The sequence below is a fragment of the Drosophila navojoa genome, chromosome 2, assembly GCF_054131105.1.
Source record: "Drosophila navojoa isolate 15081-1374.11 chromosome 2, UAZ_NAV_1.0, whole genome shotgun sequence".
NCBI lineage: Eukaryota > Metazoa > Arthropoda > Insecta > Diptera > Drosophilidae > Drosophila > Drosophila navojoa.
In genome coordinates, this window is record NC_142890.1 from 18,515,506 (window position 1) to 18,542,685 (window position 27,180).

At 37.1% G+C, this 27,180-nt stretch overlaps 1 protein-coding gene and 1 non-coding gene across 8 annotated transcripts in view; both read right to left on the bottom strand.

The window, feature by feature from the left end:
- The window catches only part of cno (adherens junction formation factor afadin), a 52,667-nt gene that overhangs the window by 21,255 nt on the left and 4,232 nt on the right, over nucleotides 1–27,180 (bottom strand). For 6 of the 7 annotated variants that reach the window (XM_089256531.1, XM_089256530.1, XM_089256533.1 and 3 more), the window contains exons 2-6: nucleotides 13,608–13,877; nucleotides 13,437–13,545; nucleotides 13,183–13,376; nucleotides 11,772–12,299; nucleotides 11,603–11,684 (exon numbers count right to left, since the gene is read on the bottom strand). In XM_089256531.1, the coding sequence (XP_089112657.1) occupies nucleotides 11,603–11,684; nucleotides 11,772–12,299; nucleotides 13,183–13,376; nucleotides 13,437–13,545; nucleotides 13,608–13,712 (1,018 nt within the window). In that variant the 5' untranslated portion in view covers nucleotides 13,713–13,877. Of the gene's footprint in view, nucleotides 1–7,884; nucleotides 7,989–11,602; nucleotides 11,685–11,771; nucleotides 12,300–13,182; nucleotides 13,377–13,436; nucleotides 13,546–13,607; nucleotides 13,878–27,180 lie in introns of those variants that run through there. The other variant, XM_089256534.1, reaches the window with a different exon arrangement.
- LOC115562198 (U4atac minor spliceosomal RNA) lies at nucleotides 5,126–5,249 on the bottom strand. The gene has a single exon (XR_003980095.1). It is a non-coding gene; the product is annotated as a U4atac minor spliceosomal RNA (small nuclear RNA).

Here is a 27,180-nt window from a genome sequence, read left to right on the forward strand (position 1 = left end):
GTGAATTTGGCTTATGTGTGCGACCAGCGCTGGGCAGACTCATTTTTATTAGCGCAACTTTCTTTATAATGAGCCATGTAATTTATGGAATAATGGCAAAGGAAATTCAACTATTAAATACCCTGTAAAGAAGTTTGCTTTGCTTTAACCTGGCTAAATATAATGGAAATATTTATGTAAAAATAAACTGAATGGGAACTTTAGCACTGGGTCCGAAAAGCTAACTCTACAGCTTAAGAATATTCTCTAAGACAGACAGATAGAGGAAATTTCGGATCAGATTGTGAGTAAAAACAGCTCCAGTTTCAGACCCATTCATAGATGCAAATATCTGCGAGCAAACCAACATTTGTGAATAAGTCTTAAGCTCCTTTTACAAAAAGAGTATGAATAAGCGTAAAGTATTTGCTACTCCTTTTGCTAGCGCTCATCATTTCTACTGAAAACCAATATACTCCTCTCGTTAACATTCGAGCAGGGCATGCAGAATGAGAGAGAATTTAATTAAATTGATTATATATGTATTTCTTCTAAAATTCTTAAGCTACTCCCGCTGTCCACTTGAGCTTGAGCTATTTGAGCTAGCCAGCCTATTTGTTTAGCCTAATTGACTGGCATTGATATTCTGACCCATTGGGCGGGCGGCTGTTGACTGGCTAGTGATTGTTGGTGGTTGCTGGTGGTGCTTGGTAGCAGCCTGTGCCCAGCACTCAAATTAGTCAAATTAGCCGTAAAACGTGGCAAAGTTTTTGGCAAGAAACCAAAGCAGAAAGTCGAGCTACTTGAATCTGGTCGTCGGACTGCTGGATGCTAAGCTGTTTCATTTCCACATGCCAGACGCACACACACAGACACAGAAGTCTGAGCACTTAACCACACACACACATGTGTACATATATACACACACACACACAGAGAGAGAGAGAAGTTGTGGCTCACGTTGCGCAAATTAAAACAATGAAAATTTAATGAGCCAAGTTTGTGTGTCGCCCAAAGGACTCTCAGCTTAAGCCTGGACGACACATAAAGTCATTTCAAATGGCGACAACTTTGTAATAAACGCAATCTCCTGTGCGCACAGACAGGGCCAAGCACTACCTAGCATCTGGCTATACATACATATATATTGGGTGCACTGATTAATCTTGAGGATTAGACAGAGCTTTTAGCAGCTAGAGTTAATGAGAGCGCAAGTCCTTCAGGCGGGTGGCGTACAGCCCAAAAGAGTGTATTAAAATCAGTTTTAGTTAGACAAAGTTGATGTAAGTCTTATGTACAAGTACTATCAGTCGAATTCTGGGAGCTTGATGTACAATAATTGAATTGGCAGAGACTAAAGATATTTAATTTAAGGCTGTGCACAAAAGGGCGTAAGAGGATATTGTGAAAATCTTAGTTCATGGTATTTGTGAAAACGAATTATATTAAATCTTGCTAAAGCTTAAATACTCAAGGAGAGATAGAGGGAGAGAGAGGCGAGTGCTAGCGAGAGACGGAGAGAGCGAAAATATTTCAGAGGGAGAGAGAAAGAAAGTGAATGAGCGAAAATAGAAAAAAGAAGTTCAAAGTGAAAAGAGGCAGAAAGTGACAAAGAGAAAGACAATGAAAGAAACAAAGTGACAGAGAAAAAGAGATATAGGTAGTGATCTCTGAAACGATGTTAGATGTAAGGAAAAGAGAGAAAGAGTGAGGGACAAAAGAAAAGAGGAGATGCGCCAGATAGGAACTGACAAACACCTTGAATTAAAGTGCATTAAAAACAGATATTTATCTTTTAAAATATTAGCCAAGCAAAGCAGTTTCCTTGAACAATAATAGCCATGTCCTTCAAAAGCATAATTTCCTTTAAAAATGTATATAGAATGAAGCTCTGCTTTAACAAAACGAACGAACGAAAGACACAAAATCAAATTACATGCCCATGTGTTCGACTCATCGGGCATGACCTTATGAAGCTCCCATGAAGTGACTTCTCCAGCCATTCAAGCAGTAAGTCAGCTGGATTGGGCGACGCTCTGGCCTGATTTGAAGGCACTCTGGTGCTGAGCCATTTGGCCAAGTGCCGCCCGAGCTGGCGAACAACAATTTTTGCTAGACAATTTGGCAGCTGGCGCAGCAACGGCAACAGAGACAATCAAAATATAATTGCCACACTCAGAGCCGGCCCAAAGGCAACAAATGCCGCAGACTAAGTGGAAAGGACGAAAGCGAAATATGATTTAATTTTGTGGCTGCAATTTCAGTCAGAATACACAAATTGAATTCCGTTAGATGTTCGGAATGACTTGACAACCCCAAAAGGAAATTGACGGCTGACGCAGTTTGTCCATTGGCCGAAAAAAGAGTCAACAAAATATATGTATATAAATACGAGCAAACACTTCGAGTACTTTAGCTGCTGTCATAACTTACGAAATTTATTGATTTTTGTTCAGTCTGTTTGTTTTGGCCGGGCCATAGACGGGTTAACGCCAAGCCAACTCCCATATATGGCGCACTTTATAAAGAATTATATTTTATATTACTTCCCTTTTGCCATTCTACATGGCTTTTGAAATTAATGGCCCGGACTGTGCTCCCCAGATGCAATTTTATTTTATTTTATTTTTTACTTTTTACGCTGAACGCTATGAGCCGTAGCAAGAAGCAAGCCACATACAATTTATAAAAAAAATAATAACACGATACCAAATAAAATAACAAACTGTAAACCATGTGAAAATTCAATTTGCGCTTAAAGGAATGCACACACGTAAATAAAAATCAAAATACTCCATTGTCCGGGTGAAATTTAAATTAAAATCTAAAAAAAAAAATAAAATAAAATAAAGCTGTTGGCGTACAAAAAACTCGAATTTCAATTTAATAAAGTGCGCAAAAAAGTCGGCAACAAATATTTAGGGGCACTGGGCAGCACTTTTCACATTTACGTTAACTTCACATGTGTATATCAATATTTTTTTTGATTAATAACTATTGCCTTTAGCTTTGGTTTGAGTGACTAACCAAATGCTGGACACTAAAGCCGGACTAAGCCGCTGCTGCTGCTGCTGCTGTTACTATTTCTATTGCTGTTGCTGTTGCTGTTGCTGCTAGACGCCGGTCGAACACAACAATACGTTCACAAGGCGCAAGAATAACTGACAACTGAGCAGTAAGAACAGAGAACGAAGAACCGAATACCGAACGCCGAGCACCGACCACCAAGCACTGAGCACTCCCAGCCAACAGCGCGTATGAGCAATGCGACCAAAGGCGACCGTTGGCTGACTGTGTCACTCTCTGACTGACTGCCTCAGTGACTAGCCGACTGACTGACTGACTGGCTCACTTAGAATATGTCAGTGCGAGCGACTTACCCACTGAATGCATGAATGAAATAACCAAAGAAGCAACATTGAACAAGGTCGACTAAGAAATACCCTATGCAGCTACAAATTAGCTTAAAAAAAATTTGATTTTAACATTATTGTAGAAATGAATATAAAATAATAAAAGCTAATACAAATACGATATAAAATAATATAATATTCGATTTTATATTATAGCAAAAATGCTATGAAATCATAAATTTTAATCCATTGCTAGGAAAAAGGTTTTTGATAAATAGAAAAAAAACTGTTCTTCATTTGAATAAGAAGTACCTTGCATGTGAATTGAATATTTAATGAAAGATATGGCAAAATATTATAAATATTATTCAAAAATGTTAAATTTGTTTATAATAAATTAAATAATACCAATGAGGCCCATAGACAAATGTAAATGATTTAATGTTGATCTCAGAAGATCAAATATGGCATGACTGAAAAAGAATACTTGTTCATCTCTAAATAAGGACTATATATTATAGCATGCTAGCTGCTTAAACCAGTTGCCAAGTTACGCACTGCACTTTATAGAAATACCCTTTGCTTTGCAACTACAGGGTATCAAAATAAACAGCGTATAAAGCCAGCTAAAGTAGAGAAATGTTGATGTCTCTCCGTTCGCGTGTATGTCTGTGTATGCGTGTGTATGTGTGTGTCTTTTTCTGTATGTGTGTTTGTGTGAGTGTGTGTGTATGTACAATAACATTTAGTTTACACTGCATTCAATGGGTGTGTATATCTGCTTATGTATGCGTGTGTAAGTTCGTGTTGTGGGTGTATCTGTATTTGTTGTGGGTTATCTTTGCCCTGCTTCGTATATGTATGTGCTTAAGTGCGTTTGCCACAAACTTACTTATGTATGCGTTTTACAGGACACATACCATACACATACATACACACATACATGCCGAGAGCCAAGAGCATGCAGCCAGGGCAACTAATTAAAGGCTCTACGATAAGAAAACTGTTTAGGGATCCCTTGGCTGGCTTAGGTTACACGATGCACTTATATATTATAATTATAATAATGATGTTGAGGTCAACGAGCATTATGCCAATAAATAATATGAGATGAGAGAGATATCGCAAGATATTGATAATTTTTGCTAGTTTTACTAAAGAGATTTTATTCAACTAGCCATCAATTTGTACTTAAAGCAAAGAGAACTATTTATTATGACGTCGAGCCCATTAGACTATTAATAAATAAGTTTTGGACTATAGATAAATTACGAATGCTCGGCTATCAATTTGATATCTTAGGGAACTACACATCCACACACGCCAAGAGCTCATCAGTCGAGCACATAAATCAAACTGTGCATATCATCATCATCATAATTTGACGCGCTCGCAAACAATCGATATGCCCAGCCCTGCAAGAGCAGGTCGTAAGAACAAAAGCGAGAATAGAGATGTCTGTTTGTAGTGTGCACACACACACACACACACAAGTACATTGTCTGGCTGTATGTGTGCACATAAAAGTTGAGCTATGTATACTTGAAGCTACTTTTGGGCTAACGAGCATCGCTCAGTTAACGTCTTTATTATTGGCCAACTTGCACTTGTAAGCTGAATTCGTTGGGATATTAAAAGTGAGCAATAAATTCAGCTCAGCCGTAAGCTTGAAAAGCCGCGACATTTGATTGCCATCAAAGAGCTAAGAGCTGAGTGCCCAGATCTGAGAGAATCAACAGTGAATGTGAATGTAAATGTATTATATAGACGACTCCCTATGAAGTAAGGGAGTCTTTTCCAAAAATTCCGAACGCTAATCGCGGAGATCAGCGAGCGGGGGTATATATCATTGGTGTCAGCAGCAATGTCCTCACTAGACGTTCATTGAACATTTCTGCTCCCCAAGACAAGGAAGGACGATTGCTGGCAAATGCCAGAGACCTCAAGCGCCGACAGTGTTAACCAGTTGAGAATTGTAAGCGCACAGAAAGCAGCAAATTCACGCGCAAATCGTTGCATAATTCGCAGCGTCAAATATGATCAGTGCAATGATCGAGAAGTTGCATTCTAGAACGAGGAGAGAAACCGGTTCCCACACAGCTTTGGGTGCAGCACAAGCTTTTGATTTACCGCCATCAGGGTGGACCAGTTTCACAAAACAACCCCTAAGCTGCGCGCTTGTTATCGCTATAGATCATCTAAAGCTACAACACATTTGAGTAAATAGACGTCGTTTCAGCCACGCACAACTCATAAGCAAATAAGCAATTTGCTAGCAAAATAAATAAGTGTATTTCAGCAGCAGCATAATATATGAATATATCATAAATATATATATATACGCGCATATACATATGTGCATATATATATATTGCTTAGTTTGTGTCGCTCTCTGTCTATGGACTTTTGGCTATGAGCCAAAAAGTAAAGTAAAATTTGCATGTTGTTAGCTCTGATTCTATTGCCAATGTGCGTGTGTGTGTGTGTGTGTGTGTGTCTGTATTTGTAGGAGTGCTTGGGTGCTATTTCTGATACTTTTCTGTGTCTGGGCTGTTTTGGACCAATTCCATCTCACGTGTCTGGCTCACTTTCATCAACAATCAACTTTAGCCGACTGAAATTTGAACAGCAATTGAACACAGGCATCAGCACAATTTTTATGAGAATTGTTGACAATCCCAATTGTTTGCCCGATAACCAATGCACATACATACATATATATTCACTAGAAAACTAAAAGGGTTTATCAACAGAGTTTATCAACACAGTTGTACATATATCATATAACAAATAGAGTTTCAAACGTTCAACCACGTTCCATTTCGATTCAATTAAATAATTAATGAATTCAAGTTTTTAGCTCTGCTAGCTGGGAACCAGCCAGATGTTCTGATTCAGCAATAACTCTAATATAGTTTAAAGCAGTTTATTACATCTAGCGCTTTAGCCGTTTCGAATTCAAACACTTCAATGCTAACTCAATTGGAAATAACGCGATGGCAACTTTTATGAGTCGTTTGCTCCTAGAAAGTAAACCGAATAACTATATTTATGTTTGCGTCTGGAACTTTGGCTTCGAATCAATTGAATTGCTCTAGTTTATCAACTTGCTGATTGATGTTTGTGGAGGAGAAATAAATAATAAATACAATAGAAAAATGACTTTAAACAGAATGTTTACTTTACTTCTTTGAATAATAGTTTAAAGTCGCAAAATGTCTTGAGCCTCCCATCTTTCCAATCCAATTACTGTTTAAAAGCCAAGCGTCTTTTACAAATTTCTAATGGCATTTATGCCGCCGCTCTTAAAGCTTAAAAGCCTCACCAAGGACAACAAGAACAAGAGCAATCTATAATAAGAAAAAAACAACAAAATGGGAGAGCAAAAAATGAGAACAAGTTTCTAACCCAATTTGCTGTCTTCTGGCTTCGCAGCGCTATCAAATTCCTAAGCGCAACGTAGACTGCGAGGAGAGAGGAGAGAGGAGGGCGGAGGAGCAGCAGCAGCAGGAGAAAATGTTCAGTCTGTGGCACGACCTTCACAATGAACTGCAGTAAATGAGACAACGGTAGAGAGGGAGAGATAAACAACGAAGACGAAGAGGGCGAGAGGGAGAACCGAGAGGAGCGAGGCTTATGAGCCAGAGATGTCGCCCAGAAGCTATTAAAATTATGCGCGTGCATTTATGCAAGCCTTAGGGCAAAAATTTGAGCATGGGGGCGTGGCAGCATATTTATGAACAGCCACGTTTCCCCTAGCTGCCGCGCTCCCGACCTGTCGAGCTGTCATTAGCGAACAAAGTCCTCAGAGCTTCATTAGACCTTATCAATTTACCACAATGTTTGATTTCCATTATTTGTACCGATTTGTTTTTATTGTCGGGTAAATGTTTTCTTTTTCACTTTCACATTTTTTGTTTTCTCTCGCCTAAATCGAAATGTCAGCAGGATACTTAGAGGCGTCATGGTCAGCCGGCCTGAATAATAGATGCACGTCCTCGTAAGCGCACGTCATTTGGCCAACAGAATGGCTTATCGCCTGTTTGTGCTGATGTGGCCAAGGACATTAGGTTAAATTCTTTCAATTGAATCAAGATTATAATTAAATAACATTTTGTTAATCTACGTCATTTCAATGGCCATTAAATATACATGCATAATTGCTGGATATAATTACATTTGATCAGCAATATTAATTTCTTCAATTAAATTGAATACAAGTCGAAAAAGTTTTCTTTTTGGCATGCGCTGGCCAAGCCATCAATTATGCAGAAGATCCTTTGGCCAGAGACGGAAATTCGGTTGGGTTCGGTCAGGGTTTTCAGTCAAAAATGCAACGAATAATTGAGTTAGCATAAAGTAATCAAAGTTTTGACTTTTCACATTTCGTTGCATACTTTTTTGGTGCTCGAACATTTCATTAGCAAGAGCAAAACAGAAAATGGGAAATGGAAATGGCAATGGGCAATGGGTATGGAAAAGCCAAATGGAAAACGATTGGCTGACAGCTAAACAAGCATTCAAAATTGCGTCCTTTTTACGTTCCACTTACGTCTTATGCCCCAATCCATCATGTTGTTGCCTTTGCAGTTGTTGTTGTTGTTGTGCTTGAATTATAAATGGCAGACGCTGTTGCTGCTTTTGTTGTTGTCGTCGTCGTTGTTGTTGTTGTTGCTGTTCGATTGCAACAAGACGCCAAATGGGCAACATTAGCACCAGAACGAGCCGGATATGAAAACCGGCTGCGACTAAGCAGCAGACGGAAACGTTTTCGACTACATAGCTTACAACAAGTATAGAATAAAAACACTTTGCGACACACGAACAAATTGAATTGAACCGTTTCTAATTTTGACAATTTTATGTATGCCTCAAGGAGACGCCAGGACGCACGTAAAGATGGCAGCAACACGGCACAGCTACAACAACAACAATAGTAGCAACAACAACCATATAGGAACTGTTGCCGCCACTAGGGCGCTGCTCGCGCTGCCAACAGCGATGCCGAAACCCGAAAGCTATTTCAAATCTCGATTCCGCTTCTTAATTTTCCCGGGCTATGCTGCTGGCCCGAGCAGCGCTTACTTCATGACTGAAACCGAAAACCCAAGCCGAAAAACTGAACCCAAGCACACAGACACAATGCGCTGCTAACATCGATGCCGACGCCGACGCCAACGTCGACAGCGACAGCGAAGTGTGACTGTGACGGTACCGAATGTGCATGGTGCAGATAACAGTGGGAGCTGTAAGCGGGTGGAGAGAATGTAAGCGCAAGAGTAAGCGAGCGAACAAGAGAGTGCGAGAGAGAGAGAGAAACACGACTAGGCAAACACCGATGCTTCGGCAGTCGGGCACTCGAATCGGGTGCCTCGACATTGACGAGGACGTTGACAACGACAACAACAGCAACAACAAGTGGACCAAGTGGAGCGTCGTGTTCGAAAAAGTTCAAGTGACCACAGTGCTAAGACTGCCTTTATTGTTGTTATTTCTGTTGTTGTAGCTGTTATTATTGTTGTTGCTGGCGAACAGGTGGCAGCGTTCGCAATCGAAAATGTAGCCATAAAAAATAACATTATCCTAAAAGGCACTCGCCCGATACAACATAGTCATAATGAACGGAAGCAAGAGGGCTAGCCAGCAAGGGAGCGTAGGACGAATTAGAGAATGGCAGAAGCGCCTAATTAAACATTTGCACAGTGGTTGAGCGCAAGGAGGCAACAGCGCAATCTAAACAAGTTTTTGAGTACGTTAATTAAACGCTTAAAAAGCATTAAATAAAACTGAGTCTCTTTACCCCAACTAAGGATTAATTAAGCTTTGATTGCAACTTAAGAGCGCATTAAACTGTCACTCTGATCCCACTGTGCGCATCAAACAACAAAAAATAGGACGACGACCCAAATGAAAGTAACGATAAGAGAAAGGAATGAACTTAAGCGCTGCAACGACTTACGTTAGAGCTCTCACTCCCACACATTATTGAAAGAATATTAAGAGAAACCAAGAGAGCCGAACACCAAAAGAGAGCGCCGCTATAGCAACAACAATGAGCCAATAGCCAATGACATTGAAATGCTGTTCAAATACCAAAAACAAATCGTTGAAGTAGGCAGATTAGCAGACAACCAAACAGAGAGACAGACAGAGAGGGAGGCAAAATGTTAAACGGTAAATGGAATTTAAATACCAAAATGAGTTATGCATTCGCAATTAGGATCGATTGCAGTTATTAATGTATGCTTAGGTCACAGTTGTAAATAGGTACAGTGAATACTCCACTAAAGGACAACTATTAAAATGTTTGGGCAATTCAGATCAAATAAATTGTTTACTTGCATGAAAAACTAAAAAAGCAAGTGAAAAGAATAAACATCTTTAAGGAAATTGTGACGTTTAAGTGAAATTTATTAGACACAACCGAAGTGGGCCCTGCAATTAAGACAATATATCAAACAGAGACAGCTCCAGGGACGCAGGAACGGCCTGTGAGCCAGACAGGGACAGAACTCATAAAATATTTACACAAATGTGGTCGCATTTACATTTTACACCTTTGAATTGCACACGCCCCGCTCGCACAGCCAGAGTGAGAGCAGTGTAGGTAATGAGTGTTAGTGTGTGAGCATGTGTGTGTCAGTGTGAAGGAGAGGCAGCAGCAGCCGCAGCAATCGCTGACGGCAACATGTGATTGTCAAGTGGCTGCTCTGCCAGCCTCAAAACTCCTTAATTTTTGCCGTGTGGGTGAGTCTGTGGGTGATTCTGTGGCTGAGGCCAACATTTCCGGCCACAATTTTTTTTGTTGCTGCCCTTATTTAAATGTCAGTTATGTTTGTCGTTTTACTTTATTCTTGCTCTTATTATTGTTGTTGGCCGACATTGAATTCCCAGCGGCCTTATTGTGTAGAAAGTTTGTCATTTATGTAAATGTGTGTGCGTGTGTGTGTGTGTGAGCGTGTGTGTGCGGGCATATATAAACGTATGCCTGCGCGCCTCTCTCTCACTCTGTGTGCCTGTGTGTATGTGTAAGCAATTCTTTCGCCTACGTAAGCATTGTCGGATGTTCATCTAATACTCACAGAGTTCCTGTGCATTACGTTCAAAAATTCGGTTTCTTGCATACTTTTAGGAAGTCACACATTTCTTGAAAGGCCCTAGCGCTACGAACAGCTTGCAAAAAATAAAAAGAGGTCTCAAACAGCTTTCTTGTAATTAAGAAAATCATGAACATGAGCAAAACTATAATTTAGTTGTTTTGCTTTTCTAACAGGTCTTTAGTACTAAATTTCATTATAGCTTTTTTAACAGTCAGAATCAAAATATGCTTTGCCTGTATAAACTAAAAGCTTGTAGCATTGAGCTTTTGTCCAGCTTGCCGTGCTGTACTAAAGGTTTGTGCATTGGCTATATTCATTTTTATAGCAAAGATTTTATGTTATATTACAGTCTATATATTCTTATTATTGTTTATAAAATATACATATATACTTATTTTTTGTATATAAATATATATAGAGAGAAAGACAGTGGTGGAAAGAATTGAATTACTGTTTTTTGGCATTTTTTGCTGTTAGTATTTGTTAAATAAATATAACATTTTAGATATTTGTTATAAGTTTGTTTTGTTTTTTTTATTTATTTAATTTATGGTCTTGTGGAATTTGAGCTAAAGGAAGTGACTGGCCTTCATTTTATTTTATTTTATTTTATAGTGTTCGCTCACATTTGTATGCTATTTAGCACTTTGTTTTTTATTTAAGGAACTTTTATAAATTAAGAAACACGCATAAATATCAATTTTAGTCATTTCACATTGAGGCTAACATGCAACACTTACGCAGCCTGTCACACAGATCATCTTTCATTTCGATTAGTTTTCTTATACAAATTAAATTTAATATTTAATAATTGTTTTTTTTTTTTTTAATTTCGTTTTGTTGTAAATAAACCCCCGCTTAGTCGCAACACTCTGAAATGCCAGCAAAGAACTGAAACAAGTTGCAAACTTCTATGAAATATCGAAACACGAAACTAAGAAAATAACAAAATAACAACAAAACATAAATAAGTTGTTGTTGCTGTTGTTGTTGTTGTTGTTGTTGTTGTTGCTGTTGCTGGTGCTGTCAGTCAGTCAGCGAGCATAGTTATTGATAAAACAAATTCAATATTTATGAATGAGTTGTTACGCATTCCCCACTGCCACGCCCCCAACGGGCCTGACACACTAAGTGATTCTGAATGGCCCAGAAACAGGCAAAAGGACTCACCGCGAGACGTGGGATGATTCATGAGTATTGATAAGGGGCACTCGTCGTCGTCAAGTATGTACTCGGTGCCATCGCTGTTAACCTGAAGTAGGAGATAATAGATAAGAGAGAATAACAGAACATAAATACAAGAATTTAGCATAGTAAGGTTAATCAAGGCTTAGCCCACCTGTACAAGGCAATAGTGCAAGGGATCTGCCTTTTCGAGGCCGTATTTGCTGAGCATCTCCCTGACCACCGCCTGGGCGCAGTCGCGTATCGAGAGCAGCAGCGTCTTGTAGGGCACATCCTGGCAGAGGCTTTCGCCGTAGATCTTCAGGGTGCCGCCCGTGTCGGGTCCGCCGTCGCGGGAACGAAACTGCTGCAGCTTCTTCTCCAGCTTTTGCTGTCGTCGGCGTCGCATCACCGCCTCCGGATTTGAGATCGAGCGCGTGAACGACGTCTCCGGCAGCTCTGTGTACAGCTTTCCGGCAACAGCATCGCCAGCCTCCCCATTGCCTGCGCCGCCCGCATTGCCGTTCATGTGCGCCGCTGCGCCGCCCGCGCTGCCGACGCCGTTGCCCATGCCGCCCAGCTGGCTGCCATTGGAGAGCGGCACGTCCGAGCTGAGCTTGGCCAGTTTCTCCTTCTTCTTCTGCTCCTTCTTCTCGCGCTTGGAGAGCTTGCGCTTGAAATTCAATTCCGACTGCTCAATGGGCTGCAAAAGGGCATAGAGTTTTCATTAATGAAAAGCAATAAAGAGTGAACTGATTGCATAGGTATAACTAAGAGATACCCTATAAAAAGATCTAAGCCTATTATAAGCAATACAGAGTCGACTCAACTATGTCAAACTGAGAGATACACTGTAATTAGATGCCTATAACGATTGTGGGAAATATTCTATCAATAGATATTAATAAAATCTAAAGATATTCCAACATTTTCTTATTATAACGGTTTCATATTCTTTTGAATAATTTTAAGCAACTCAAAATAAACTATGCAGCAATCAAACTGCCCCTAGCCAAACATATTGATAGACATTTTATCATATTATTCATAAAATTTATAGCACATAATGTTGTAAGCAGTCTCTCTCTCTCTCCCTCTCTCTGTCTGTTTTTTCTCCTGTACATACTCCGAAATTCCCGCCTTACTTTTGTTTATAATTTTGATTGACGGTCTGGTTGATATAGAGATGCGGATTGACCTAAGTAATAGCTGGGATAATTCACAATTTATCTCTTCTTGATTTGCTGAACACATTTACATTTGCTTAAACTTTGCTTAGAAAAAATTCTAATAATATTCAGATATATGTAATAATAATTTCGATAAGATCAGCGATAACTTGACTTAACAACGAACGTTTCTTCTATAAAGTAGTTGAAATCATTATGGAGTAGTCTTAGCCAATAGATTATTAGATATGAAGTACATCTGATATCAGTCTAGTTATATGTCCTACAACGCAGATGCCAATCATTCTCTCTACATATTTCCCTGTCTTAATTTCCACTCCTATACATCTGCCTATACCCTATAAATGCACTATAAATCAGGCTAGCTCTCATTGGTATTCCCCAAGTGCCACACACCGTTGTCTTCTGATCGATGTTCTTGAGCAGGAAGCGTCCCTCGCGATCGTCAATATGCCAATTGAGCTGAACGAGCAGCGGCTTCTCATCCGGATTCAGGCGGCGCTCCTCGCCGTTGGCGTGCACCTCGTAGAGGGCGTAATTGGGCACGCTGAGCATGCGCATATCCGGTCGAAATTTCTCAATTAGTGTGTCTGCAATAAATCAGGAAATTAGTATATCAACAATTCGAGCTGTGCATCTGAGCAACTGACCTATGACATCTGTGACTGTCGCATCGCTGGCAACGCGAATGCATTTGGTGGCCACCTTTTGGCCGGCATCTTGGAAATAGAAGCGCATAACGCCATGGAAGAGCAGATTCTGAAAATATATACCCATATATATATATAGATAGGTTCCAGCATATATGGCATTTTACTCACCTCATCCGGTTCGGAGAGCGCAAAGAGATCCAATCGATTGGCATTCCATTGCTGTATGACTGAACGTACTGCCTCGCGATCCAACATTTTCTTATCATGTGACATGCCGAGAGAGGGCGGGGAGTACAGCGCGAGAGAGACAGACAGACAGATAGACAGAGTGAGAGAGAGAAAGAGTTGAAGGGAGGTAATGTGGAATTTGTGGAATGTTTATCGTATTTGTGACTCCAGTGTGACGTCGTTTATCTGTTCCAGTGTTCCGTCAGCTAACTGTAAAATAGGAGAGCAAACGATAAATTGGGTTAAAATTAGATTCTGGGTTTACAGCTTCCACAAGGCATCGTAAAATGCGAGTTGCATTCGCCGATGCATTGCACAACAAATGTTGCGTTTCCTCGACACGTGATGGGTGTCAACGACTACATAGATACCCTAGCAATTCAATGGGATGAGCAATGTGAAATATCTTGACAGTGTATCCACTATATCTATAGACTTTAGCTCTTACTTTTTTCGAGTTATGATCAGAAAAATTCTTATCAATTACACTATTTAATCTCTGGGATTTCTCTGGTAAGCTCTCATAAGATCTTCAGTGAGATACAGATATTCCCTACCATACTTCTTCTGCAGTACATATTACAACAACAGTTGGCATAGCTTAAGATTAAATACAGTTATTATACGACTTATTAGGCATACATATATTATATATCGAGATGTGTTACTGAGCACCCATTCAGAGCTCATTCCATGGCACATGCTGTTTACATTCTGTTGCCAATTATGCTGCTCCTCTCTCTCTCTTGACCGCTGACCCTAGACGTAAAACAACTTCATCGGTGCAGAAAATGTTTCGAGTCTATTATAAAAAGTACAAATAACCTCAAGTTCTTTACGGGGCGTGGCCGTAACGTTCAAAGTTCAGATGTTACACAAAAAAACAGAGTGAGTGAGAGAGAGAGAGAGAGAGAACGAAGACAAAAAGAGCGGAACTATGCCTGAAACAATTCTCAGACACCCCTCGCCCTCTACGCTGGCCCCTGCGTATAACTGCTTTATGTCTTGATATCTGTTGCTGTTGTCGTTGGACTCTTCCTCTTCTATTGCTTCTTCTTGTTGCCGTTCTATATAGTTTAATAACCGTCAACGGTTCCGCTTCGCAGAATTCGTCGTTCGCTGCGCACAAAGAGTTAAGGGGCGGAGGGCAAAGGGTGAAGCTTAACGGAAAAAAAAAATAAAATAAATAAATGAAACCACATAGAACCATAAGAAAACTTAGGAGTAAAGCAATTTTTGTGCTAGACAAAGGCGAGGGCGAAGCTGAGGTGAGTGAGGGTGGGGGGCAGAGTGAGGACGACATCGTATTGTCTGTTGTTGCAATTGTTCCGAAATTTTTATAGTATTGTTGCCCAGCAACTGACTTGCAGTAACCTTTCCCTATCCCTATCCCTATCCCTGTTCCTGTTGCTCCCCGGGCAGGGCAAAGGAACTGCATTCGTGCGTAACCAGCAATGGTTTTAATACCCTGTATTTATACTTAAAATTGATGATATATAAAGAGTATAGTCCTACGGAAGTAATAGAGGCAATAGAGGTTTAAGGAAATATTAAATAAATAAATATTAAATATATTATTCGATTCTTTAGATGTACACATCGATTCCTAAAAATTATTGAAACTTATTTAACAGCAAATAAAGGGTATTTTCTGGTCCAGATCGGCCAACCATCATCTCAGTTATTTGATAGATAAATACATTCTCAAGCTTTCCAAGGCACTTCAAAGGAAATTTCCAATAATTTTACATTTACTACATACAAGGTATATTCGAGTCGAGAAGGTATTCATGTTCTTATATGTGTTTTGGCATTTTGTTTAGTTTTTTTCGACAACATTTTAATGCTTGTTGTTTGGCTAGTCGCACAGTCGGTTGCCGAGCTGTTTCTAGGGGTTGCTTAGGGGTTGCAATTTCCATCAAAATTTATGCACTTTATTTAGAAATATTTCTTGATTTCTATCGGTTTTTAATAGGAATTCCAATGCTATTTTATAGCTAGGCAAAATTGTCTTAAAAATTATGGAGCAATTGTAAAAAAAAAAACCTTCACTTGCTTTCTATTTCCTTTTTTTTTTTTGTAATTATTTCGACAGTTTTACAACATTATTAAAAAGACATAAAAGTGTCATTTAACACGGCGCAGAGTCAACTAAACAAACAAGTTGTTTGTTGTTGTTATTGTTGCTGTTGCTTGTGCACTGAGCCTAAAGATTGCGAGAATTGATAAAAATGGAAGTAAGTCGGGAAACCGCAAAGACAACAAGTCAAAAGAGCGGAAAGAAGCTAAAGAAAAACTGTCGCCAGATAAATGGGCAGACAAACAGATAAATATATACCTATTTAAACATACATATATAAAGTAAAAAGTACCGCAAAAGAAGAAACAAAGCCTTGTTGAATGAGAGGTGAATGTACCCAAGTTCTCTTTCCATTTGGGTGCGACAAAAGCTCTGCTAAAAGCTGTCCAAGGCAACAGTTAAAACAAGCTAAGCTATATCAATATATATATGGGCATATATCATATTTACCCCATAGTATATATACTTGAACTAAGCTCCAGGCGGCCACAGTTGTTGCTGCTGTCTGATCTGGTTCCTCAATCGAGCGAACTAATTGAGTTAGTTACCTTTGAGTGGCGCCTAATTAAAATCCAATAAGAAACAACGCAGGTAAGTCAAGTACATCAACAATTACTGCTCGCATCTGCCGTCGCTCGATGACAGAGCGTAAGAGTTAAAGAGTCTCTGGGCCAAGTACCGCAAAATGTGATTGGGTGACAGCAACAACTGACGAAATTTTGTTTAGCCATGACACAAACCTTTCCGCTCTTCCCTTTCTCTATTGCTTTGATGTGTTTTTCTTTGGCTTCTTCTTCAACTGTGCGGCCGAGGCTTAAAACTAGCCTGTGATACTTTTGCACTTAGCCGACCGACAAGAGTCAGCAGAAAATCAAAAAGCTATGCAAGTGATCGACGAGCAGATACTCTTCATGTGAACTAGCTAACATAGAATAAAAAAAAATATACAGAATAAGAGCAAGAAAGAGCGACAGAGTGAGAGTGGAAGAAAGAAAGAGATAGGCAAATAGAGAGAGACAAAATTAGAGTAAAATAAAGAGAGTAAAGCTGAGCAGACGGAAGGGATTCACATATAGAGGGACATATAATCATTGAAAGACAAAGAAAATAATTCAAGGAGATTATCTTACTATACTATATACTACTATATACTACAATATACTACTATTTTCTAATATTTGCTACTATTTACTGCAATATACTACTATTTACTAATATTTGCTACTATTTACTACAATATACTACTATTTACTACTATATACTGCTTTGTACTACTATAAACTGCTATATACTACTTTTTACTACTACTTACTACTATATACTACTTGTTACTACTATATACTACTATTTACTATTATTTACTACTATATACTGTCATATTCTACTATATAATCCTATATATATATACTACTTTCTACTACTATTTACTACTATATACTACTACTTACTATATTTACTACTATCGCTCAACCATCTTACATACATATATCACAATTGAAGTTAGCCTTATCCTCTCCTCAGGAGGCAAATCTCTGCTCATGCAAATCGCAGAGGCATCATTATCGTCAGATATTCAGTGCAACATTATCCCATTTCATTAGGGCGACTTTTCAAACCAACTGTCATAGCTAATAATACCCTACGACGCAGTTTTGCTTTATAATCCAATTTAAACGGCGTCATTTGCCGGCTAACGTTTGAAAAAATTGCTGGCGACATTTTTTTTTTATGAAAAGTGTATATATGTAGATATATGTTAATATGTACTCCCATACATATGTATATACATATATATGTATGTCTTTCTGTATATATCTTTGAAAGTATCTTATTTTCTTGTTATTTGCTATTTAGCCGGGTGTAACTGTTGTTGGCGTTTTATTGTTGTCTTAGCGCTGCTTTTGTTGTTTCACTGGCCAAAATAAATATAAACACAAGCCTTTTCTTTTCTTTTCAGTTTTTGCTCTTTTTATATTCGTATGTAAGAAACAGAAAACTTATAACAAAAAAAAAAAAAAAAACAGCCGGCGATTGCGAACCGGCATCAAATGGCATACCAAAGTGGTTGTTGACTCTTTTTTTTTTTTTTTTTTTTGCATACCCTATAGTCGCTAAAAGTGGGTTAAACCGACTGAAAGTGTGAATATGTGGGACGCTGCATGATTGGAATGTTGAAATGCATTCCTTAGAACATTATTGATATACATATGTGTCTATATAATCTATATTAATATAATTATATATACCAATATAATTTTATGGCATATTTTATTCCTAATACTACTATAAATATATCTATATTAATATAATTATATATATCAATATAATTTTATGGCATATTTTATTCCTAATACTACTATAAATATGTGCAATTCAAAATAATATTCAAAAAGTAAACATAAAAAATAAAAACTAAGAGTTCTTTAAAGTAGTCATATAATCTAAACTTTAATCTAATGCCAAATTATGTTATTATTTCTTAGTATATTTTTATTTTATATAAAGAAATAATTTCTATTAACCTTGATATTTTATAAACTATATAAATTTAAGAAAACATAATCTAAATAATTTTAACAGTCTATAGTAATTCATGTCAGTTAGCAACCTTAGTAATTATAGCGTATCTGCTAGTCGTTCACTTGCTTTTTCGGCACGCTTGTTTGCTCTGTGCTTTATACTTTGTTACATGCCCAACACTCTTTTTTTTTACTTTTTTCCAGGCACCAAACACAGGTGAGTTATTTAGATTTTTTTTTTTTGCGCAGGCAACAAAATATGAGTCAAGTTTTCTCTACGCTTCTGTTTCAGTTTCTGTTGCTGCTTAATTGGTAACTGGAATTGGGTTGAGCATTTTAATGAGCCGCAATGTGTGGTTAGCATGAATCAAGCAGGCAAACCGAGTTAGATTTGAATTGAAATTGAGGATGCCCAAACAGGAAGGAACAGGCATGTTAATGATCGTGACTAATACGTAAAAATCAACATGGTTTCGTTTCACTCATTGTCCAGAACAAGAAGAGCTATTACAAACAGAGTTCAATGTATCTCTAATTTACATTTGTCACGATCTGTCGTGATCGCACCTTCGTAAAAAAACAAAAAAAAACATTAAACAGACTTACATCAACATCCAATGTACAAGAGTCCACGACAGACACAATTTGTGTGAGAATTGGAGAGTGCTTGGTATGGAATTTACTTGAACTTGCGCATAAATTTTGTTCTTCAAGAATCGCTCAATTGAGCATGAATCATACTTGATTTCACAATTGAAATTTGTGAAAAACAAGTTAAAGTTTGTCTTCTCTGATTGACAGATAGAGGGAGGGTGAAGGAGCGTGGGGGAGAGAGAGAAATGCCACGATGGAAAGTGGAATTTGCATGTTTTAAAGAGGTATACAAGAATCTGAAGTCTTCAACATTAGTTAAGATCAATGCTGTTGTATGTTAGGAATTGTAGAAAAAAATTTAGAATTCTTGAAATAAATACATAGATAAAAATTCTATTTTCTATTTCGAATACATATAATTATCTATAGAAATTTAAAATAAAAATATAAAAATGAATTTAAAATAATATTAATTCTGTATGCTTGGATTTCAGACTTTAAATTCTTTTAATACCCACAAATTCAAATTGAAAAAGTTTTATTTATGTTTTCATAATTTGTGAAAAATAAAAAAAAAATAAATAAAAACAAAAAATATTTTACATTTATTACTTATTATTTACATTAAACAAGATTTTTTTGTTATGATACTAAACTCAAGGTAATCACAAAACTAGGTATTTTTTGTATTAGTTCAATTTTATATTATAAACTGAAGTGGAATAGTTAGTAAGCTTTTCACATTTTCTTTGTTTAATTGTTGTTTTTAATTGGACAACTGCAACTTAACCCAATTACAAAATTATTCAAATGTTAGCACCTTTTTGGCCGAGCCACAAAGAACAAAAACCAAAAAAAAAATAAGACATGTAAATCGTAATTATTCATGGCTCACTTCAACTGCAACATCGAACAGTTCGCTCGTCTACAGCCTTATAGAGATGGCCGCACCTCTTATAAATGCTGCGGCTGCGGCTGCTGCTCCTATGCATACATAATTAGTTCGATTTCTGTGTGAGAATATGCATAGAAAATGGTAAATATTCATATATAGATATATGGGTTTATTAACATATATGTACATATGTGTGTGTGTGTATGTATGCGCAGATGTGCCCTGCCTATGATCAGCAAATCAAAATTAATAAAACGCACATGCAAATATGCAAAAGAGTTGCAGAGAGAGGGCGACAGAGGGGGCATACAGAGAGTGAGCGAGGGGCACATAATTTGCTTTGGCTAGCAATGAGACGCATTGCTCATACGCCGCATGGGCTTGTTATTTTAGTTCATTTTTATTTTGCGTGCAACGAATTTGAATGCTTCAATGAAATATAAATAATTATATGGACAAAGAGCGTAATAAACAAGCAAGTAAGACAGGCAAGCGGGCGTGCTCGACTAGTAGATACCCTGAAATGGAATAGAAGATCCTATATACGAAATGGAAAATTGAAGCTTAAGCGATATACGAGATATATCAAAATTAGTTATAGATGGCAAAAATTTTCAGTCATATTGCAGCTTGGTATTAATTTTGGTGCATCTATCTAGAAAAAGTCGCACAATTGAAGCCATTTCCCAAGCAAAACTCATATATGGACTAAATCAAGAATCAAGAATGCCTGTTGCATATTAACTAACACAAACAACATGCCCTATTTACTCTATTCACCAAGCAATCAGAGTATAAATAAACGTCTAATAAAGCCAGTCAATCCATAAACGGAAACTATTAATCAACTTTCACTTATTTGTCGTTTGTCTCCTATTTTTTCCCAAATTTCCAATCTCAGAGCCCAGTTTTGGTTTGGCCGTATTTGGAGCAGGTCTATTAATGAGAAGAAGTTCAATGTTTGTTTATATTTTTATGCGTGTTTCATTTCTTGTTAATTTGCTGCTCATCGCTTAGTGGAGTCAACAGGTTATTGACTGATTATGCCCATGGCTCTATCTGCATGCCATTATCTTGATTGGCTGATTACACACAGACAAACCAACACACACACACACACACAGGTGCCATAAACGAAACGAAAACTTGATTTTTATCTCTCTTTAATTTGTCATTTAAAAGCTGTTGTTCTTTTCTTCCTCGATAAAGATATCTGCATATGAGCATTGGAAATGCTAATTCGCAATCTTATCTGTCAATGGGCATCAATGTTTTTAGTTTTCAGTTTTTATTGTTTTGGAATTTGTTTGGTATTTTTATTATTATTTATTTCGTGATAAAAGTTTCCATTGTTGAGGTAGCAACAGGTTTTTTCTCTCTCTCCTGCCACAATAGATAAACGCTTCTTTGGGTGAGCTCAATGCAAGCCATTTCAATGCTTGCTCTATATACATAGATAGATATTAAAATATTGCACAATTCGCAGAAACGTGATGTCATAGCGAAACGCAACTGAATCGAGACAAATGCTATTCCCCCTCTCTCCCTCTCTCTCTCGCGCGCACGTTTCGCTAGCCCTGTCTCTGTCGCTCTCATTTGCTTATGCAATATTTATCGCAACTACAGCATTTTTCATTCACATAATACTTTTTTTACAGAGCTTATTTTTTTTGGTTTTCAACCTAAACAAAGAGAAATTTTTGTATTTGTTTAATTAAAAGTGCGAACTCTTTTTTTTTTATGAACATTTGCCATAAAAACTAACAGCAACAACTTATGCTGGTCAAGAGCGCTTAAGACTTGTCTCTAAATGCTGTTTTCATTGTTGTTGTTGTTGTTGCAATTTTCCATTACTGTTAAAGCTGCTGCCGCTGCTGCTGCTGCTGCAGTCTAATTAGGCCAGGAAGCAATTTAAGCGCTGACTGTGCTTGGTTTAATACACCTGAAATAATCTGTGGGTAGTTGCTTTTGTTTATACACATATGTATAGGAGACAGTCAGTGCCCCCAGCTATTAGAAAAGTTGACTGGGTGCATATTTAATGTGGGAAAATTCATAAAGTCTGTTAACTGCCCGGAACCCGCTTTTGATGTTGATTACCCGCCAGCAGCAGCCAAATGGCCAGGCACTTATAACCTAATGGCAAAATACATATATATATATAAGATAATACCAGTATGAAAGTACGACTATCATGTATCTGTCCCCTAACACCGCCCCACCCACTCAGATGGCTCGTCGCACTTCTTGGAAATGCGCAACTTTCACTGCGCCAAACAACGCCCATAAAAAGACCCAGCGAGCAAACAGATTCAAGCACAGCCAATCGACATTAAAAGACAGACGCAGCGACAGAGAGACGGACAGATGGCGACGAGAGTGCGACAATTGACAATCGGCAATACAAATTCAATTAACGTGAAAATGTCGAATGCTTGAGAAAATGAAATAAAGACAAAACGGAAACATTCAAGTGAAAATCAAGTGAAAACCCGCAAGAACAATTGAGCATGGAAAGCTGAATGTAGCTTGATAGAGAGCCGATAGCAATCTTATCTATAATTTACCCAAATACACAGTAGCATAATGCACTTATATATACTTCAATACTCGACTCTATACTCTAACCTAACATATGTATGTATGTATATAATTATATTATATGATATCATTAAATTTATATTTACACAAATTTTACTTGTATTTATTCATTTGTTATTTATTGAATAATTATATTTTTGCTTATTTATTGTTTATTTCTTAATATATTACATTTTATACATTTATAATTTTTATACCCTGAACCCATTGAAAATAGGAAATCAGGGTATAATGGTTTTGTTTTTATTTAATGTTTATATACTTATTTGTTTATTTATTGTTTATATTTTAATATATTACATTTTATTTATTTTTTATATTTATTTTTTTTAATATTTATATACTTACTTGTTTAATTATTCTTTTAAAAATATATATATTTTTTAGATTTATTAGGACTTATATATTTTTATTTACTTTTCATTTTAATTATTTTATTGATTTTTCATTTTAATTATTTTATTTATTTTTCATTTTAATTATTTTATTTATTTTTTATTTTAATTATTTTATTTATTTTTCATTTTAATTATTTTTATTAATAAAAATTAATTTATTTTTTAAACTTTTTTATTTACATTAAATAAATATATTATTACAAATTTATTTTTATTCTAATTTTCAATATTTGTGCATATTTTATATATATATATATATTTATTTATTATATATATTTGTATATATATTTATTTATTGTAGTTATTTATATATACGTTTATATTTTATTCTATCTATTTATTTTCTATATATTTATACTTTCTTTTCAATTAATACTTTATGGATTAGCTATTATAATAATGTAATATCATATTTATACTCATGTTATATCAGCTAAATCATATTAAGCCTACATTACCCTTGACAAGGGTATTTCATTTGCAATGCTAAAGAAATACGCGATATTTTATAATTAAATTGGCCTTCTGTGAATGCAGTCGAGGGCTTTTAGTGTGGCCACCAAATTGCTAATGACTGGCTAGTGGGCGAGAGGGAGACTGCGTACGAGGGAGAGAGAGAGAGAGTGGGCCGAGAGGCATATTCCCCCCACAGCCAATTTGTCGTTTCGTTCGTTTCGTTCGGCAGCAAATGGCAGTCAGACAGACGCCTGCTGCTGGATTGTCACTCACTCGATCCGATGCGAGTCATAATGCAAAGCACATACTCGTCGAGAGCTATTCACATCTATCAAATCCTAACCGGTTTAAAATGATGCTGTGTGTATGAGTGTGCGTGTGTGTGTGTGTGTTTGATGGAATGTGCAACGCTTGGCTGGCGCATCTGTGCATGTGCATGCGCATGTGCTTGTACATGTTTAATTCATATGCAACTGCCTTGTGCATTGCGCAGTCGCAACTGTCAACTGTCCGACACATTGACCAATAGTATCCCCTCCCACTCCCCACCCCACTTCCCCATTGTGCACTCTGGTGCGCAACATCATTGGCAAGATTTGAATGCTTAATTATGTATGTTTTACAACAATTAAAATTTAATTCATTATTTCTTGTTGTGTGCATTTGGACCTCGGGTCAAGGTTTCGTTTTTCATGCTCGCCTCACAGCATAGATGTTCGATTCACTTGTAATCTCCGTCTCCTGCCCTCGCTCTTACTTTCGCTTGATCTGCGCGTTTGGCTCGTAACTTTCGCTTTTGCGTAATTCAATAGGGCCATAGGCCGAGGACCACATGATAGAATCACTACGGTTCAAAGTAAGACGCGGTGCTATAAATACTCTACAGCTGGCTTAGCTTATTTGGGTAATTAGTTAATGCATTGAAGATTAACTCAGTTTTATTTTGAAATTTTGCCTGAAGGCTTTTGTCACTCTGGCTTAATACAATTTGTTATCTAGAATTAATTCTTGGTAATAATAAACAAATAAATAAATAAATAAAATATTTAGAAATTTAATAAGTTATCGGAAAGCAATTTCAACGTAATATAAGAGCTAGTATTATAAGAAATAAAATGTTCTATTTATTAATATAATATTATCTAATTTTTTGTACAATCAATGAATACGTCTTGTCGCTTGCATGTTACAATTTTTTTCAGTAATAAATTTAAGATGTATATTTCAATACATCTCAATGTGAGATCTACATTTTTACCAAAATACAAAAAAAAAAATCAAGTAATTTGCTTGCAACAGCAGCTGTTTAGCTTGCAATGTTGTTGACCCACAAAATGCAGCATGGATAAAAATCTTTGTAATTACGTGTAAAACAAACTGCGCAGATGAACAGCAACAACAACAACAACAGCAACAACAACAGCAGCAGCCGCCAAAGAGATGCCAAGCGTGAAATTTGCAGCTGTTACAAACGGGATTTAAGGCCAACTAGGCAACAACAACAACAACAACAGCTACTACTACTACTACTACAACTGGAGTTTTTAAGAGGTGCAAACATCTTGTACAAACAACCTCCTTTTGTAGAGCGCAAACCAAAAAGCAAATAGCCAAAAAGGTAATCAGCTGATGACCAGGGAAATAATTAGTCAAAATGAAGAGAGCAGCAGGCGGCACTTGAGAAGAACCAAAAACAAAAAAAAAAAAAAAAAAAACAAAGCAAAAAAAAGACATAATCATAAAGACAGACAGACGGGCAGGCAGACGCGCATTAAGACTACATTATGCATACATTCGAGAGCTGAGACAAACCACTCAAGCGGGCAGACAGACAGACAGACGAGTAGACGGGCAGACGGGCAGACGGGCGGACGGGCGGACAGATAATCTCTTTTCTGTCGAGAAGAGCGTTGCGAAGACAATCAAATCCAATATAAGAGAGATTTGTATTTTAATTTGTTTTTTTTTTTTTTTTTTTTTTTTTTTGCTGCTGATTATAAATTTTCCTACATAGCTAGGTAGATACGTGTATATATCGATATATATAATATACAAAAAAAATATATATATATAAATATATAAAAATATATAAACAGAGAAGCTATGGAAATAATATATATAATATATATATAATATATATATAAAAATATATATTTTTTAAAATAACTATATACATATATGTGTATATAGTTATTTTAAAAATATAAAAAAAAATATCCACTTTTAACAGAAATTAATAATTATTTCGATGGACAAAAAAGTTCAAAAAAATTATATAATTTACTACATTATTTTTAAATATTTAATTTAATATTTCATCATTATTTAATGCACATATACCATCCCAATGACTCCACCTACAATTGAATAATATACATACATACATATGTATATCAAATTTTACCTATGTATATGTATTTCAGTGGCTTGGCGATTGCAGCATATTACGCTGCCAACAGCAGTTGGCTATGAAGATACCTTTGTACACTAAAAACAAAAAAAAAAAGAGAGAGGAATGTTTAGCCTGGTAACTGTCAACTTGCTGTTTACGTTAGGGGTGGGTACCGAGCGAACCCTCCACAAGGTTGGGCTGACAACAGACACAGGCCAGGTATAAAAACCAAGCACGCCAGCAAAATCAAGATCAGCCACACGGGCAGGTAGCTAGGCCACAAATAAGGAGCGAATATCATAAAGGAGAAAGAGAGACAGAGGGAGAGAGAGAAACGGTGAGAAGGTAAGCAGGGTCGGTGCACTGGCGCAGAACGTGGTGAGTGTGAGCGAGTGCTGGAATAGCCGTTCTGTTTCAGTTTTATGAATTATACCAATTGACAATTCGAGGGCAGCATTCCAGAGCTGAATAAAATGAAATAAAAGTACAGTCAGTCATTCAAGAAGATGCCCAAGCAAACGCACCCTGTTGCACAGTGTGCTGTTGCTCCTTGTTGGGCATTGTCGCACCTTTGTCTCGCACACTTCTGTCCATCAATAGATCCATCAATCAATCATGCGCCACTCGGCATACCGAAAGATGAATATGAAGAGTCAGCGCGAATCATATATGTAGCCAAAATGTTTCGATTATGAGTTTCGAGTGCCTGACTCAGCCTACCCAAAAAAAAACAAAAAGAAAGAAAAGAAAACCCCTCCCATAATCTCTTGATGATGCTGTTCCCTGCTAGAGAGCCAGGCCAATAAAAGATATATAGAGAGTTCTGTCAAAGATATCCATTTGCTTAGCTGTGAACTGATTGCTAATGGATTCCTAAGAAATTTCATTACTGAATATACGAATTTGAGAAAAATATATATAGAAATATAACTAGATTGTAAAACTATGTCAACTTCAGACTTTTATTTGCATTGTAGAAAAAAACTTGTGGGAAATAAAATGGTTTAACAAGTCAAGAGGAATTTTCTAAGCAATTCCCATTCTTCATATATATTACAAGAAACACCAACTCTTAATCGGCATTGTCAGTTATCTATGCTATTTAAATTAAACAAATGCCTTACTATAAGCATAACATCCAAGCATTCTCCTCATTAAGTTTCTGCTATACTTCATACTGACGATATATGTATTTTCTCTGACTATAATAGCATTCCCAACAATATCGAGGGATTCTCCGATTGTAGTAGCTCATTCTTTGTCACATATGCCAATAATCCCAGTTATATACGCAGAGAGGAGCTCTGTTCTTTCTCTCCGTTCAGTTGGAACTGGGAGTTCTTTGAGCCAATGTTGTTGTTGTTGTTGTTGTTGTAGGTAATGCGAGCCCTGTGTGGAATGTGCGGGAAGAGACTCGACCGCAACGGCTACAAAGAGAGTGAGAGAAGAGCGAGATAGAAGAGGGTCTATCCTACAGTGGGAACTGGAAATGAATTTCATGAATAGCATGCAGCACTTTGCTATACTACTGGGCAGTCACTCGAATGGATGAGGGCGTTGTTTGTGCAATTGCGGTGT